General features: G+C 25.5%; 3 protein-coding genes across 7 annotated transcripts in view; 2 read left to right on the plus strand and 1 right to left on the minus strand.

Annotated features, from left to right (window-relative positions):
- Positions 1-7890, plus strand: part of LOC124947445 — a 14169-nt gene extending 6279 nt beyond the window's left edge. Inside the window, exons 4-9 of the mRNA XM_047489558.1 lie at positions 143-313; positions 567-794; positions 6472-6660; positions 6793-6963; positions 7106-7333; positions 7514-7890. Coding sequence (XP_047345514.1) covers positions 143-313; positions 567-794; positions 6472-6660; positions 6793-6963; positions 7106-7333; positions 7514-7714 — 1188 coding nt within the window. The 3' untranslated portion in view covers positions 7715-7890. The remainder of the gene's footprint in view (positions 1-142; positions 314-566; positions 795-6471; positions 6661-6792; positions 6964-7105; positions 7334-7513) is intronic.
- On the minus strand, positions 5750-10726 carry LOC124947443 (alpha-ketoglutarate-dependent dioxygenase alkB homolog 4). Of its 5 annotated transcripts, none has more exons than XR_007100418.1 (7): positions 9953-10726; positions 9615-9740; positions 9445-9537; positions 8965-9371; positions 8747-8893; positions 6768-7005; positions 5750-6686 (listed from the first exon to the last, which is right to left on the minus strand). XR_007100418.1 is itself a non-coding variant. In XM_047489556.1 (6 exons), exons 2-6 carry the CDS (start codon positions 10052-10054, stop codon positions 8743-8745), a joined length of 879 nt encoding a protein of 292 aa, XP_047345512.1. In that variant the 5' UTR covers positions 10055-10101; positions 10392-10723; the 3' UTR covers positions 8557-8742. The 5 variants fall into 5 exon arrangements, 2 of the variants coding, with proteins under 2 accessions (XP_047345512.1, XP_047345511.1); XR_007100417.1 differs by having other exon boundaries at positions 8740-8893; positions 9953-10725; XR_007100416.1 differs by having other exon boundaries at positions 8558-8893; positions 9953-10722.
- Positions 10554-13058, plus strand: LOC124947444 (peptidoglycan-recognition protein SA-like). The gene is made up of 4 exons (XM_047489557.1): positions 10554-10726; positions 10965-11172; positions 12517-12635; positions 12784-13058. Exons 1-4 carry the CDS (start codon positions 10675-10677, stop codon positions 12963-12965), a joined length of 561 nt encoding a protein of 186 aa, XP_047345513.1. The 5' UTR covers positions 10554-10674; the 3' UTR covers positions 12966-13058.
- The last annotated feature ends 4777 nt before the right edge of the window (positions 13059-17835 follow it).

Consider the following 17835-nt stretch of genomic DNA (forward strand, 5'->3'; position numbering starts at 1 on the left):
TAATAATAATAATAATAATAATAATAATAATAATAATAATAATAACAATAATAAAAATGACAATAATTAATGATAACATGTCATTGAAAAAATCGAAATGTAATAGTCTTTAATAAGTCAGTAATTCATTCTTTATTTACAGTTTACAACTCTCTTAATATTCATTTTTATATTCGAATTCTCTGGTGGTATTGCTGGTTACGTTTTAAGATCACAAGCAGGCGAAATTATAGAAAAGAAGATGCAGGAAAGTATACCGAAATATAACACAAGTAATGAGATTGCTGGATTTTGGGACGATATACAAATTCAAGTAATGTATTTCCTATAATTTTTATAATATTGCCATATAATAACATTTTAATATATATATATATATAATTAAAAACTTGTGCATATGTGTATATATATATATACATATATATAGTATATACTATATAAAATATAGTATATAGTATATAAAATATCATACTATTATAATAAAATATTTTTATTGTTAATATTAAAGCATCATAAAAATTGATATTTTATTAACAAGAAAAAAAAAATTTATTTCCAAATTACAGTTCCAATGTTGCGGTGTTAAGAATATGTCCGATTGGAATATTAGATTTAATAACAGTGATCTTCCGATGTCTTGTTGCCATTTTCAACAAGGTAAAATCGGTATCAGCATTTGTAACACCACGCAACCGAATGTTTATACCGATGGATGTCTATTGAAGTTTGAACAATACATTAAGTCACACGCTGTGCAGCTAGGTGGTGTCGGCCTTGGTATCGCGGCCATTCAGGTAAATTTTTTTATTTCATTAGAAACACTTTATATTGTTATTTGTTTACTCGAATTTAATTTAATGTTGAGGGAATAAAATAAAATAAAAAAAATAAAACAATAAATGTTTACATTACAGGTAATAGGTATATGGTTCTCAATCTACCTAGCACGATCCATTAGAAATAGTTACGAGAGCGTATAAAGTTGAAAACAACAAATAAAGAAACGTAAAAAAAAAAAAAAAACAAAAATATATTTTTAATGAGATATAATAGTGGATTTTTTTTGAAACATTAGAATTCAAGTATCTATCGTCAATGAGCCTTCTACAGACTTCTTGGCCATGTACTATTACATACTATAATATACATATACATACATACATACATACATACATATATACATACATATATGTATATATATATATATATATATATATATATATATATATATATATATATATAAATATATATGTATGATTTATTTATGTATGTACGTGTTATACCATCATTTTATATTACTTCTCTTTTACTATTATATTATTATTATTATATATTATTGTCTCCCAAGTAATAGAAAAATACATATTATACATATATTCGGCGATGATTTAGTAAGTTATTGTTAATGATTAATAATTGACATGTGTGATGTAATGTTTATGTAAAACGCAAATATCAATATCATTGAAATATTCTATTATAGATTTTTAATAAAAATCATATGTACCAATCCTTGTGTCTGTACATATATATATATATATATATATATAAATTATTTTATTCCCTAATTCCTACGTATAATGACCAAAATTGTAACAAATGAAAAAAAAAAAGAAATATGATTTAAATTAGATAACTATCATACAATTACCGACTTCGTATACATACTTTTTTTTATATCATATACATATGTTTTATCCGAAATCAGTATCGATTTAGTGTGACGAGAAGAAAAGAAAAGATAGAATAACGAAGAGAAATAATAATACAACGAATATGAGGATCTCTTTACCTGAAAGAGAAAAAGATATATGAATCATAGGTGGCTATTGAAATAAAACTTTTTATAGTAAATTTGTATATTTCTACTACGTCAATATGTGAAATACATTTTATTGCTCATTTTTCTAGTGTATATATATATATATATATATATATATATGTGTGTGTGTGTGTGTGTGTGTGTGTGTGTGTAACACATAATATCAATAATTACAATAGTATTGTAATACGCGCATATTAAGAGTTTATTTATAACTTACAAAAAGTATATTTCATTGAAGAAAAGATCGCGATACGTATAATAAAATGTGAGGAAATATTTAATTTTAATTCGTCATGATGATAAGACTTTCGAATAACTTTTGAATCCACCTGTTACTCGAGAGACTCATTTTACTTCGACCATACGTGAAAACCATTTATCGATAACTTATACATATATACACACATGTATATATATATATATACATATATATATTGATATAAATGAATCATAGTAGTTGTTCGCAAATACACGTATATCTTTCTAGCACCTGATAACGCGGTTTCCTTGTACAAAACCTTTCAACGTCGCACGATATATTACATTTTATTATAAAATGGCGACTTGATATAATATGTATCTACGTATATATTTCTCATGCTAGAAAAACAACAACAACAACAACAACAACAATAATAATAATAATAATAATAATAATAATAATAATAATAATAATAATAATAAAATATTAAAATAATAAAATATTTAAATATATAACTTTAATGTTAATATTATTTTATTATTATATGTGTTTTTATATAGTATAGATTTAAAAAAAGAAAAATAGAAGAAAAAAATACAAATGAATTATATCAACTTGATAATAAAATAATAATACATGTCGTGGGATAAAGAAAAATCAATTATCTAAAACATTAATTCAATGTTTCTTTATGCAACATGTAACTTTATATTGAACAAGAAACAGATCATGCTCGTTCTTCTTGTTCTTTTTTCTCACTTCCTATAACCACAGTAATTATGATACTGTATGTTACTTCTTGTTAGCTCTATTAGATGGCATAATAAAAAGCTGATGTAATCGAGAAGTTATATTCAAAACGGGTCGATGTTCGTTCCTTGAAAGACAGGATCGACAGGATCGTCTCGATTTGAAAAGCAAACAAATGAAAAAAAAACAACGAAGTACATATATATATATATATATATATACATATATAAATATTAATAAAAGAAGACGACGTGTATAAAAGTATAAGTATTATGTCTAGGTGAACGTATTCGTGCGGTCGTTGTTATCAGTTGTGGGGAAAGATATCGAAGAAGGCGCTCGATCGTCCGGAAGGCGAGGCAAAAGAGAGCCTCGACGATAACATCGTCATCGCTATCGTTCAAGTAGTAGTCGGTATTCCGAGCGTGGAAGTGCACGAGTCTCTCCCTATTCTATATATTTTCCTTTAATTTGTATCTGTCCTCTCTTTCTCTCTTTATTTTCGATTTTATATATTTAACCATTTACTCTGGTGTCTTATTGTGTGTATCTTTACCATTGCCTAATTTTAAGAGGAGGACCAAAATGGCGGCCACTCATCTCGATGTTGGCCTACGTTGCATCAAATATCTTCTTTTTGCTGTCAACTCACTTTTTGTGGTTGGTACAATTTGTTTTACACGTATACGTACACGCATGCACGTACACACATACACACGAAGGAACACACATATATACTATTATTATTATTATTATCAGTTATATGATATTACAATTATTTTTGTATTTTTTCCTTTTTTTTTTTTTTTTGGTTTTATTTTAATTTCGAAAAATGGAGAAGAGAAAGAAAGAAGCCATACTTTTCTCGTACATTAATTCTTGACAAATTTTTCATCCTTGAGATATTCTTTTTTTATTCTACTTATATATATATTTGTGTTCATGTGGTTATTTTTCTTTTTAATCTTTTTTAATAAGAATACCTCGAGTTAGAATACACACATACTGTATATAAATATATATGATAGCATATACATATGTACGTTCGACCGTCCTTCTTTCCTTCCTTCCTCATTGATCGTCTTGCTTGTTGTCCTTGAGTGAGACTAACCGAACCTCCCAGTATAGAATTTTACTTCGTTCAAGAAATCATAATGAATTTTGTAATTATATTTACATAATGCTTATATATGTCTGTTTATGTGTATATATATATATATATATATTTATATACACATATATACAGTCGGAGAACTTAAGTATTGGTATAGTAGGAATATCGAAATACACATATTGTACTGTACGTATGTATATATATATATATACACATGTGTGTGTATGTATATATATATATATATTAATGGATATATTCAATGTCTGATCGCGGTGTTCATGTTATTTTTTTTTTAAATCTCTTTTCCACGATTGAACTGAAAGAATAAATGTCTGTATTTTTGTTTTTATTGATTTTTTTCTTTCTTCTCTCTCTCTCTCTCTCTCTCTCTCTCTCTCTCTCTATCTTTCTATCTTTTCTCTCTTTCGAAGAAATATAGAAAGAATTAATTGATAATTTATTTTCTTTTTTTCATGTCTCGCATTACATGAACTGTTAAGTTAATGTATTCCATAGATAAGCGCTGTTGTACGTCGAATTAAAAAAAAAAAAAAATACGAAGTCATCTTAATAAGCATTCATGCATAAAATACTTTCGCATTAAAAAACAATAAAGGAAAAGGAGAGAGAGAGAGAGAGAGAAAAAAAGAAAAACGCAATTGAACTAACAAGATAGGAAGTAATCCTTATCTTGATTTTGTTTATCGATTTTCAACATTGCTTGAAGTTTTGAAATTCTAGAAATATCGTGATATTAGATGCATACACACGTACACATATTAGAGACATATACCCAGAGATACATATATATATATATATATATATATACATACATAAATTTGTGTGTGTGTGTGTATACTTTAAGTATAATACTTCCTAATTCGACAAGATGCTTGTAATAATATAGTAAAAAATACATTCACATTCACATCGACGCCAAGATCGTTCTGTATGTCCTTCGAATGTTCATACTTGTTTTTTTTTTCTTTTTTTTTTTTTTTTTTTTATAGTTTGCTCTTTCTCTTAACTGGAAATTAAATTTTACCACGGCAATTTGCGATAAAGAAACATAGATGATTCGTCATATAATGGATGTATGATAAATAAATTATTTTCAATTTACTGTGTGCCGTATCATTTTAGATTAAGATTTCATTTTGTTATATCTTATTTTTATTTTTCGCTTTAATTATGATTTTCTACGATATTCCTTTGTAGAACTTCTTTAAGATTTAAGAATACTCTTATAGAAAACATACTATTATCAGAAAAGATAATACGACGTTAGATTATATTTATCCGATATACTCGTTCTCGTTAGATAACGAGAAAGAAAAGTTAAACGGAGTTAACTTCGCTAGCTATATATGTAGCTCTTTTTATCGTTCTTTTTGCGTACTTAGTATCGTAATCTCGTCGCCATTTTCCTTCGTCAGGTTTCAATTCATGACAACACGAATTCTATTTATTTCTATGTTGTTTTATTAATATGTTATAGAGAGCAATTTTTTTTTTCTTTTTTTTTTTTTTTTTTTCTTTTCTTTTTTTTACATACAATAATCTTTCACGTTATTTTTTATATTTAAATAATTATCCAATAATTATCTGATAATACTTTAATAATGCAGATTTAAATTATAACATTTGGAAATATTAAGTTTTTAATTGAAAATAAATATTCTTATTATTTATTACTAAATAACGAAAGTTTCTTAAGTATATTTTCTTATGTTAATTCATAATATATGAAAAAATTAGATATTTTGTGATATTTCTGTAACATTTTAAAATATCGATTAAAAAATGGAATTTCGAAAAAAGATATCGAAAAAGGAATTCAAATAAATTTTCCTTTACGTAAAAGTATGTAAGTCGATTATATTTGAAAATACAAAGAACTGTCTTATCAGTAGAGATAATTATATGATTCTCGTATTGATGTTGATCGTATGATATGTTTTTTGATATATCATCATCAGATAAACGAATTTATCTTTCTTTGGCAAAGTACAAAAAAGAATTCAAGATGAAAGTTTATAATATATAGGGGAATTAGATTAGTCCCTTGGGAATTGAGATATCTTTATTAGAGATATCATTTATATTATATCTGAATGTTCTTTTGATTTGTTTAAAGCAAAAAAGAACAGAAGAAAAAAAGATCAATTTTCTTGGGTTATTTTCTTTTTTTTTTTCTTTTTTTTTTTTTACTCGACACTTTTCTGATTAATTGTAAATGTTAAGTCAGTTAATCAAATATTTAAAAAATATTCGTTCAGTTTAACACGTGTTAACGATTATACGACTCCAATTAGTATACATTGATTGTGAATTGTAATCAGTGATACGTTTTTAATAAAAAGACAGCATTTTTTAATGCCCAAACGACGAACGTAGCTGCCAATATACTTTCAATAATAATATAACAGTATGATTTAGATTATTTAAAATAAGCAAATAACATAGATGATTTTATAATCGATACTAGCGATTCAATGATTGAGAATTATTAGATTAAAAAAATACATTGATATCACAAATTGAATAATTGATTATTAATTAATAATAATTTTGATATAGTTGACGGGTGTGATGATAATATCGGTTGGCTCTACAATCTATGCCGTTTATGAAGATTTCTCCCATTTCTTGGATACCAGATATTTCTCACCAGCCACGCTCTTGATCATAGTTGGTATATTAGTTTTTATAATTGCCTTCTTTGGATGTTGCGGTGCTCTTCGAGAAAGTACTTGCATGGTTCTTGTGGTAAGTATATTACGCTAATATTATTTCTAAAAAATTATTAAATATAATAAAGAAAAAAAAAAAAAAAATCGAACAAACTTGTACAATTATATAGATAATATACTTACATATTTTCTTTCTTCTTTTTCCTAGTTTGCAGTTTCTTTATCCGTTGTCTTAATAATGGAATTGTCTGCGGCGACTGCAGCATATGCATTACAGGACACCGTAAAAGATCTTTTGGAATATAATATCAACAGTACGATGCACGAATACGATAATAATGACGAAGTTAAAAGTGCAGTTAATTTCATGCAGTCCAGGGTAAGATTTTGACAAATATAATTATAAGATTCGACTTTGAATCTATAAACAAAAAGGAACACGAATTAATTCACATATTTTTTTTCTTTTTATACTATATATATAATAAACGTTTAATTAAAAATTAACATATTCTTTACAGTTACATTGCTGTGGTTATAGTAATATGTCCAACTGGAATGACATTAAATTTACACCAGAAAACAATCTTGAAATACCTAATTCCTGCTGCGATATACTACAAATAGAGAATAATTCCACTATTTGTACCTATCCCTATGAAATAGGCTGCATGAACAGACTTTCCATTATAATTCATCGCAGTGCACTTTACATTGCTACAGGAGCTGTGGCTATTGCTCTTATTCAGGTAAGTTGATTTTGAAGAAATATTTAAAGAGAGAAACTATATATGCTATGTTTATTACAAATTATAATGTATAATTATAATTTTTAAAAAGATTTACCACGTGCATTGTGGCGTTCTAATGATACGATATATTTCGATGAATTTATCGGTGAAATATATTTTCATTTTTATTTTTTTCAGTTGACTGGTATAGTATTCGCATGTATGTTGGGCAGAGCTATCAGACGACAGAAGACAGAAAGAGAAAGGCGTAAATGGGAATTGAGAGAAAATATCGTGAATGGTTATCAACCACTTGGAAAAACAGATCCATTGACAATTTTCCCTGTTTTATACATGCAGTCTTCGGACTATCCATTGAAAGGGCGTACAACCTGCTAGTCCTATAATTTCCATTCGATATGAAAGATGTGAAATATGTTATTTTTGTGCCATTGCAAAGGTATATCAAAAGGACGATCCTTGATGATCGCTCCTCGATTTTATCCTACAAAATAAAGAAGTCAGTATTTTTTATCAGTTGTCTATTTTACAATAAACGTTTGACTTTCTTCGTACTTATTTATTTTTTCTTTTTGTTTTTTTTTTGTTTTTTCTTCTTTTTTTTCTTTTTTTTTTTTTTTTTTTTTTTTTTTTTTTTGTTTAAAATCGTAAGATCAACGAAAACTTGCACAAATATAATTTCTAGTGGTAGTACTGTATAAAGTTCGATTGATCATTATTATATTTGACTACAACTTTTTTGTTTATTAAAAATGAGAAAGTATTTTAATAATTAATAAATATGCATATATTTTTCCCAGGCTTACGTTTCATCGTGAGATTAATTTAATACGATACCAAAGTTTATATTTAATAATAATCTATTAAACAATTCAATAAAATATAAATAACCTTTTACTTTGAATCACACAAATTGTAAATATATAGAAAGAGAATAGAATTTTTATTACAGATTAATATTCGTTAAAATTCTTTCAGACTTATTTCTTTGCCGATAAAACTATAAATATAACAGTATTATTTCACAAAATTAAAGAACTATTATGGGAAAATATTGTTTAATATTATAATATGAAAATTTTGATGGTATTCTTGTATAAGAAATATTGTACTTAATTCGTGAATAAATTTTTTTCTACAACTTATTCATATTTATAACCATCATGCCATTAGTTTGTAAAGGAAATAAAGAACAAAAAAAAGATAAGAATTGATACGTACTGTATCAAAATTTCCACTGTAAAATTTTTATTTAAATCGTCCTGCTTTATGTTCGATACTTCTTTTGTTCTATTTATGGTTATATTCCATAATGCATGACATTTCAAATGGAATGATAAAAATGCAATGGATATTGCATTACAGTTAAATTGTGTGAACATGATATTAGTGGTATTATTTACTTTTTACCAAAAATTGTTTGCTTTTTCAAGAATTTCTGATGCTTCTTTTTCATGTTTGCCATTTTCAAGATATGGTGGAGTTAATTCTCTATAAGCAAGACAGACACGTCTTGATGTTACATCTTCTCGAAGCACAGAGTGCTCCCAATTATACCTACAAAAATAATCATGTTAATAAATAATCAATGTATTAACAATATTACATTAAACTTTTATGGAATATACCTTGCAAGTCCATATAAAATCATCAATGATTTTGCTGGCATAGGTAAACGTATTACCATGTCTTGTTGTGTTTCTATTTTCTTATCAATTTTAGAATAATTTTCTACATAATCCAGATTGTAACGTCTAATCGATTCGGTATAAGGTGTCATTGTTAATACAGAATCACCTAATACATTAACTGTAACTATACGCTCTCCCCATATCCAACAATCATCTATATGAGGATCTATAGAAGCTCCTCGTTTTGGATTGTATTCAAGAGTGCATTGTTCTATTGTTCTAAAATTATTTAAAAGTGAAATTTCATTGAACTTCTTCTGTACAAATTCTGTAGATTGTGGAAATCCATTGAAGGTACCTAAACGTAATTTTCGTTTCTTAAAATTACACTTTGGACCAAAATTCTGAAAGTTAACGTTTGAGAAGTTAGTAGAAACAATGATATTTCTATTAACTATAATTAATCTCATCACATACTTGTTTTCTTCTACCACTTTGCGATGGTTCCCATGGTAATTCATCTAACGACTTCATCAAAGTCAATGTCTCTTCTGTATTTAAAAAATCAAGCTGCAAGAGATAAGATTCATAAAATAATAGAAAATTATATTAATAAATTCAAATTAAATTTAATAAATTGAAATTACTTTAATAAAAACACCTGGATAATCTATTGCATGTCCTTTATGATGAGGATGTTCCTTGTACAATTCTATATCCCATCCAGGCCATGCTTTATCGCAATGCGGACAATAAACATAAGAGGATTTTTCCTGAAATTACAGAATCATTAGAATTGGATTTATAAAAAGATATACTTGATATTGTAAAATATATTAAACTGGAGTACATTTATACAATATATATATATATATATATATATATATATATATATATATATATATATATATGTGTATATAAAAGAAAGTTAATCGAAAAAAGATATAATAGAATTACTTTTCTATCTTTGCTAGTAATTGCTTACTTGTAACTTTTCTTTCAAATCCGGTTTTGTTATGTTAAATTGTTCTTCGCAAATCAAACATGTACGAATTCCTTTACAACCACATGGACGTACGGTCTCCATTTTTTCATAAATACAAGTTTCTCAATACAAGTTATCATGAAAAACAACTTTAAATAAAAAGTGAGGTTAAGAAATCAAAGTCAAAGGTTAGGTCATTTAATACAAACATTATATATATACACTAACATCATAAGGATATTAAACGGTCAATTTGAAACGAACAGTTTATGTGATTCTATAAATATCGAATGTATTGTAATTTGAAAAATAAAGTGGAAGATAACAAATTAAAAATATTGACAGTTCACTTCTTTCACTATGTTTAGTTTTATATCTAATTTCAACTTCTAAATAATTAATTAGTTTCAACGGATATTATTTAAAATTATTATCGTACGTTTAACAATGTTCTTTTTCAATTTGACGATGAGCGAAGATCAACTTCCAAGAAATCTTTAGTATTTTTTATTTGAAATATTCCTTGAAGTATTTTCTTATCAATGAGGTCGTGAACTTTGCTATATCAAACTTTGCACATAACCCTTTCAATTTTCTATCTTTCATTATATACAAGTAGTCTCATTTACCCGAGTATTACTTTAACTGTGACTTTGAAATATTAACGAACGAGAATAAAATCATTACGGGAAGAAAATAAGAGGAAGTGAAAAAAACAAAAAATGCTTATTAGATTGTTAATAATTTGTCTGATATTTCATATATCCGTTGCCGGTAAGTAAGAAATCATACGTTTGATTGTTAAAACATGCTTGAACCTAATGAAGGAAAAATAAAAAAAGAAAATAAAAAAAAAATGAAAAAAAAAAAAAAAAAAAAAAAAAAAGAAAAAATGTAAAAAAAAAAAAGAAGAAGAAGAAAAAAAGGAACAAAACAAGAACTATTGGATTATTTTTATTAATTAATTATATATTAATTATTAATCGATATTATACTTTTCAACGATTTTTAGATGAGGATTGTCCTAAAATATTATCTAAGGCCGCATGGGGTGGAAAAACTGAGAAAAGTATAAATTTTCTTATAATACCAATATTATACGTAATAATACATCATACTGTAACACCTGAATGTACGACACGTAAAGAATGTTCAGCGAGAGTACAATCGATGCAATCTTATCATATGGATACGTTAGGTTGGAACGATATTGGCTTTTCGTAAGTTCTTTTGTTTTTATTTCTTTTAATTTTATTATTATTATTTTTGTTGGTTTCTTTTTCTTTTTTTTTTGCTTTCGCTATATACAACGGATTTACATGGTCTTTAGCATAGTCACCGCAATAACGAGATCCCGTGACACCAAAAGCTTGTATATTTTATTTGCGAATAGTTTCAAAAATTTCAATATTGCTTTTAATAATGTTTCTATTTGACCTTATAAATTACACGGTATACCTATATCGTCCCTCATAAACTATTTCCGAATGTAAAACGAAATTACAACGATATGTTATGTTAAACATATCTTTTATTCGTGTAAAAGTAAACATTGAACAAAATTATAATTGTTTTTATAATTGTTTTCCATAGAAAAAAAGTGGAAAAAAAATTATAATCTTTATATCGCAGTACAATATCAGTAGTTAGATTGATATTATTATAGAAAAAAAAAAATATATATATATATATGTTTTTTTTTTTTTATAGTAGACTGTGTTCTATTTTTTTCATAAATCGAAAAATAAAGAAAATTATGTCATACAATTTTCATTTATTTCTTTTTTTTTTTTTTTTATTTTATTTTATTATCAAATACAAGAAACTCTTTAGGAAGTATTGAGAGTTAAATCAAAAAATAAGAAATTATAAAACTAAAGAAAAATATACGAAACAAAATATTTCATATTTTAAATCGCTGTTGCTATCACTATCATTTTCTTTATTTGCTTTCTCCATTTTGTCGATCGACTTCGGTTATGCGTTGTACATACATATGTAATTGCATTGCATTGCATTTCATTGCGAGTAACTATAAACGATCATAACATATAGGGTGTCTCAGAATAAATGGAAAATATTCTTTAATTAACGATAATATTTATTAATTAATTGTAAGTATTTTGTAAAATAAATGATCTATTATGTACGAATATTTAAATCAGCATTTATAATAAAATATTAATATGTAATATAAACTTATTCAATATAAATTAATGCGTATAAGAATTGCTATTGGATTAATTATAAATATTGACCATATATTTATGAAATATTGACAAATTATTATATTTAGAAATATTTTCATTAGAATACTGATAGAATTTTTTTTTTAATTAATTGATGAAATATTGATCGCTTATATTACGTATTGATATTTTATATATCTATATTATTGATATTTTATATCAATAACTGATCATTTATTTAAAATATTAATTAAAAATGTGAAAAAAATATTGATCTCATCAAATGGACAGTGAAACATATGTTTTATTTGACTTTTTTGTTTTCGCCATTGCGAAAGATTTAATAATATTTTTTAATCAAACTTTTGACGATAGTTTTATAATCGGTGGCGATGGTAATATTTACGAGGGTAGAGGATGGACAAAGGAAGGTGCCCATACCTATGGATATAACAAAAAATCTGTGGGCATAGCTTTCATTGGTAACTTCGAAGGTACGCCAGCAAATTTTCAATACGAAATGTTTGATAATAACGTAATTAAGAGATTTGAAAGAAAGGATAAGTTTAATTGATCTTTATATTCTTTCTTTTTTATTTTTTTGTTTTTTGTTTCTTGTTTTTTTTTTTTTGTTTGTTTTAGACAAAGACGCAAGTGACAAAATGTTGAATGCGGCACACAAATTGATCAGATGTGGTGTTTCCCAAGGTGTACTACGTGAAAATGTTCGTGTGATCGCTGCTCGACAAATACAAGCAACAGTGAGTCCTGGATTCAATTTATACACACAAATTCAAAATTGGCCCGAATGGAGTCAACCTTAAAATAATCTAAATAATATATTCGATTGATAAGTCAAATTTTGAAAAAATATCAATTAATTAAAATGTCATGAAATTAAAGTTTTTTTCTTTTTTTTTTCTTTTCATTGTTTTTTAATGTTTTACGAATAAAATATATGTACGAATAAATTATATGTAAAATATATGTATAAAGCTATTCATTACTCCTAGTTTCATAATGATATAGGCCAACAATAGATCTTGGCTTAATTCTTAATCGATTTTAATGAACAAGTATTTTCAAAAATTCATTTTAATAATGAAAAAATCTATTCACTCTCAAAAGTAATCGTGTTAGAAAATAATATTTCTTCGAGAATAGTTCACGCATAAAAATCAAATGTTTTACAATAATTCGAAAAATTCTCCCTTATACAATTCATTTTTGAAATGAAATCATGTTAATCAAAGACGATAAATAATTACGATTGGGCTCAATGTTGACATAAAAGTGTTTCTCGTCATTTTTCGTGAAAAAGAAATCTCGTATAGCGTCACTTCTTGAGCTTTTATGGCAGAATGTCGGTAATGGTGTAACGCAATTTTATCGAATGAGTAAAAAATCGTCGATAATAGCAAAATCCAGTTTATCGACTAAATAAAAAATCAATATTTTGTTCCATATCATTATTGTTATTATTATTATCGTTATTATTATTATCTTCAAGATTATTTTTATAGATATAGAATTCTATAGGATATGTTTTCGTTGTAAGATATTCTTATAATAAACTTTCAATGAGATATCGTGCGAGTATATTGCATGTGGATAGTTCACTGTAATGGATATGACAAATTGGTCATAACAATATATATTTTTTTTTCTATAAATACAAGTTGTATGGTTAATAAAATCATATATATCTCATAAGACGCGTTCGTGTTACCACGTTCGTTTCAAGAATTTGATTGAAATGTATTTTGAAGATACATTGAAATATGCAGTCATTCGCACAGTAGAATATGGTTCGTATTATCTAGACATAGATCGCAAGTAGTATAGATTTTTCCGAATTATTGATATTTTTATGCATTAACTATTATTCTATCATCATTTTTATGCGTAAACTATTATTCTAGAAGAAGCATTATTTTTTGTATGCGATATTTTTTCCAAGAAAATAAAAATTTTTAAGATTCATTAAAAAAAAAAAAAAAAAAAAAAAAAATGAATTTTATCTTAATCCAGGCAAGGGATACAAATTATTAGAACGATAATTATAATGAAATTAAAAGTAATACTCATTGTCGTAATAATCGTAAAATTAATATTGAATTTTTCCAATAAATCGAACGAGATGACATTTTATTATTATTGCCATTACTTTCTTTTTAAACGTTTCAAACGAATTAATTAAACATTTAATAAATAAAAGAAGAATTAAGTTTCTTCCAACAAATATTTCATGTTTAAAAACATTAAAAAAAACAAATTCTAAACTAATAAATTATAACAAATAGACATTAGTAGACGACGATTATTTTAATATGAAAAAAAAAAAAAAAAGAAAATCACTTAAACAATTAGCAATATTAATCCAAAGATATAAATAACAATACTTAATTATACTTAAATATATTTATTGTTCGATTTGGAGGTATGTACTGCGCACACAGATCGCTATTACAACAATTCTTTTCATTACAGTGCAAACACTTTCTTATCAATCTTAACTAATATTACGTACGTATTCTCATCTCCGATCATCCTTTTTCTCTTTTTTAAATAACAAATGCAAAAAGTGTTTCTTTTTTCTCTTTTAAAGAATCGTGAAAATTGAAAGATTTGGCCAGGCGGACTGTGGGAGTGGGAGATTGTGGGAGGATAGAGCAGGCGCGATCGTATATGTGAAATTAAAACGATCGGTATGTGTTAAAAAAAAAAAAAAAAAAAAAAAAAAAAAAAAAAAAAAAAAAAAACAGAAAAAAAAACAGAAAAAAAAATTTCATATGCAATACTATCGTTTCGAAGCTTCGAAAACGATATTTATTTTATTACACTTTCAATTATCTTCTTTTTTTTCCCCCTTGTTTCAATTTTCTCGGAGAAGACTAGTCACAGAAATAAATAAATAAATATATACATACATAAAAGAAGGATTATTCTAAGGCCTCGGTTTCGAACTTCTAAGCTATATCTATTAGATATATCGCATAATAACGATACGTAGGTCAATATTCGTTTCTAGGTTTCATTTTATATATACGTATAAATGTGTATATATATATATTATACATATACATACACACACACATATATATATATATATATATATACATACACATATATACATATACATATACATATATGTAGATATATATATATATATATGTATGTATTCATATATACACATAAATATGTATATATAATTAGAGACTTGAAAATCGGAAGCAACATTTGTGGTCAAATCGGTATTTTATTAATTGTCACATTTTGAGTTAAAATTATGTACGAAACGATTGTTGTTTCTGTATTTTATATCTCATCATATTTTCAATAGATAACTAATACGAATTGTGCATTGATTTTATTTTTTATGCTTGATGTAATTACTTTATATATTTCTGTGATATACGATTGTTTAAATTCGTAGAATATCCACTAAATTTAAATAAATCAAAAAGAAAAAAAAGAAAAAAGATAAAAGGAAAAATGAAAACAAAAGAAAAAGAAAGACGAAAAGGAATTGAGAAATTTTTTAAAGTACAAAAAAAAAAAAAAAAGGATTCAAGATGATCCTCGCGATGAACGTTGTATCGAATTGAAATAATTATTAATATTTAATGTAATAATTAATGTTATCTTTAATGATAATGATCTTTTGATTGCGTTAAAAATGAAATAAAAAAAAAAAAATTATTTCTAAAAATTTGAAAAAGAGAAAAAAAGAGTAAAAAAAATTACGTCTCTCGTGGATTCTACATTTTTAAATCCTCTTTACAAGTCTCCCATTGATCATGACATATTTTTCATTTCATTAAGTTCGCTTGTGCCGCATAGTCAGTTTTATTACATTAATTAATTGATTAATTTATTTTCTTTTTCATTTTCATTTTCAGTTCTAGTGATATATAGTTTTCTTTTTCTTCGATTTTTTTCCTATTTTTTTTTCTCTCTCTCTCTCTCTCTCTCTCTCGCGCTCTCGATATCTTTTCGCTTTATACGCGAAAAGTAACGAAAAGAAGAAAAATAAAAAGAAAAAGAAAAAGAAAAAAAATAAGACGAAGAGGAAGAAAAAAAAATTAATTCATTAAAATATAACACTCGAGAAGGAATTAGAAAAGAATATTACTAATAGTAAGGAGAAGAAAAAGAAAAACGAATTCTTTTTAAATAAAAGATGAAAAAATGAAAAATGAAAAGAAAAGGAAACAATAGTTCTCAGCCTATAAAAAGGTATTAGTCGAAGTAATTCTTTGGTTATAACAATGTTTCATTACGTTCATTTGTTTCTTTTTTTTTTATTTTCTTCTCTTATTCTAAGCAAAAGATTTGTTTGTTAGGCCATTTCATTGCAGTAAAATCCAACGAAAAAAGGAAAAAAAAGAAATAAAAAAAGAAAAAAAAAAAATAGATATATATATATATATATATATATATATATATATATATATAATATATAGAGAAGAATAAAAGTAATGAAAAATGAAAAGTTTAGACGAACGGTAGTAACTCAGATTTATGTTTAAGATTTCCAACATAATTTATTATACTTTGTACGTTTTATGTACAAGGCTCCATTTTCTTGTCGGTTATTTTTTTCTTCTTTTTGTTCCTCTGCTTCTCTCTTCTCTCTCTCTCTCTCTCTCTCTCTCTCACTCTCTCTCTCTTTCTCTATCTATCTATCTGTCTTCTCTCTCCCTTTTTTTTTCTGCTAACATTAAACATCCGACACTATAATACATTTGTTTGCCTTCATACATGAAATAGTAGCGACTAAATATTGAAATAAAATTGAGAATAAATTAAGAATAATAAAAAGAAAAAGAAAAAGAAAAAGAAAAAGAAATGAAAGAAAGAAGGAATAGAAATAAAAATTGGAGAAAGATTCGAACGGCATTTTTTCCGTAATTTCTTTTTTTTTTCCATTTTCGTTTTTTTTCTTTTTTTTTTTTTTTTGTAATTTTTCCAAACGCATACACAATATTAACACGGCTCGATCGAATCGTGATGCTAAATGTACAATCTTCAATATACAAAGAGTGACAATAGCATCGATAATTCGATTGGTTCTGTGTCCTGAATAAAATATATTTCTATATATGTACTTATGTACATAAGCATGTATATGTACATACGTACGTACATAGATACATACGTTCGTCATTGCGAGTGTGAAACCAATGTAAAAAATACTCGAAAGAAAAATAATACTAATAATAATAATAATAATAATAATAATAATAATAATAATAATAACAATAATAACAATAATAATAATAATAATAATGATAATCATAGTAATAATAATAATAATAATAAAAAAAAAAAATATAATAATAATAGTAATATAATAAAAATGAATTAAGAGAGAAACGGAAAGAAAGAAAGAAAGAAAAAAAAAAAAAAGAAAGAAACAAAAGAAATGAGCAAGAAAAGAAATTAGCACAAAAAAAAAAAAAAAGAAAAAAGATCTAAAAGAACAAAAAGAGAATCGTTATATTTTGTGCTTTGGAAAAAAAAAAGAAGAAAAAAATCGTTCTCGCTTCATTAAATTTTTTAAAAACTCATCATCGTTGTTCCCGTCGTCGTCATCGTCGTCATTGTCATCGTCATTGTCGTCGTCATCGTCGTGACGTCGTCATCGTCAATAATAAAATTATAGTTATAACCTTAATTCTTTTTTGAAAT

Source organism: Vespa velutina, chromosome 3 (genome assembly GCF_912470025.1).
Source record: "Vespa velutina chromosome 3, iVesVel2.1, whole genome shotgun sequence".
In the NCBI taxonomy this organism is placed as follows: domain Eukaryota; kingdom Metazoa; phylum Arthropoda; class Insecta; order Hymenoptera; family Vespidae; genus Vespa; species Vespa velutina.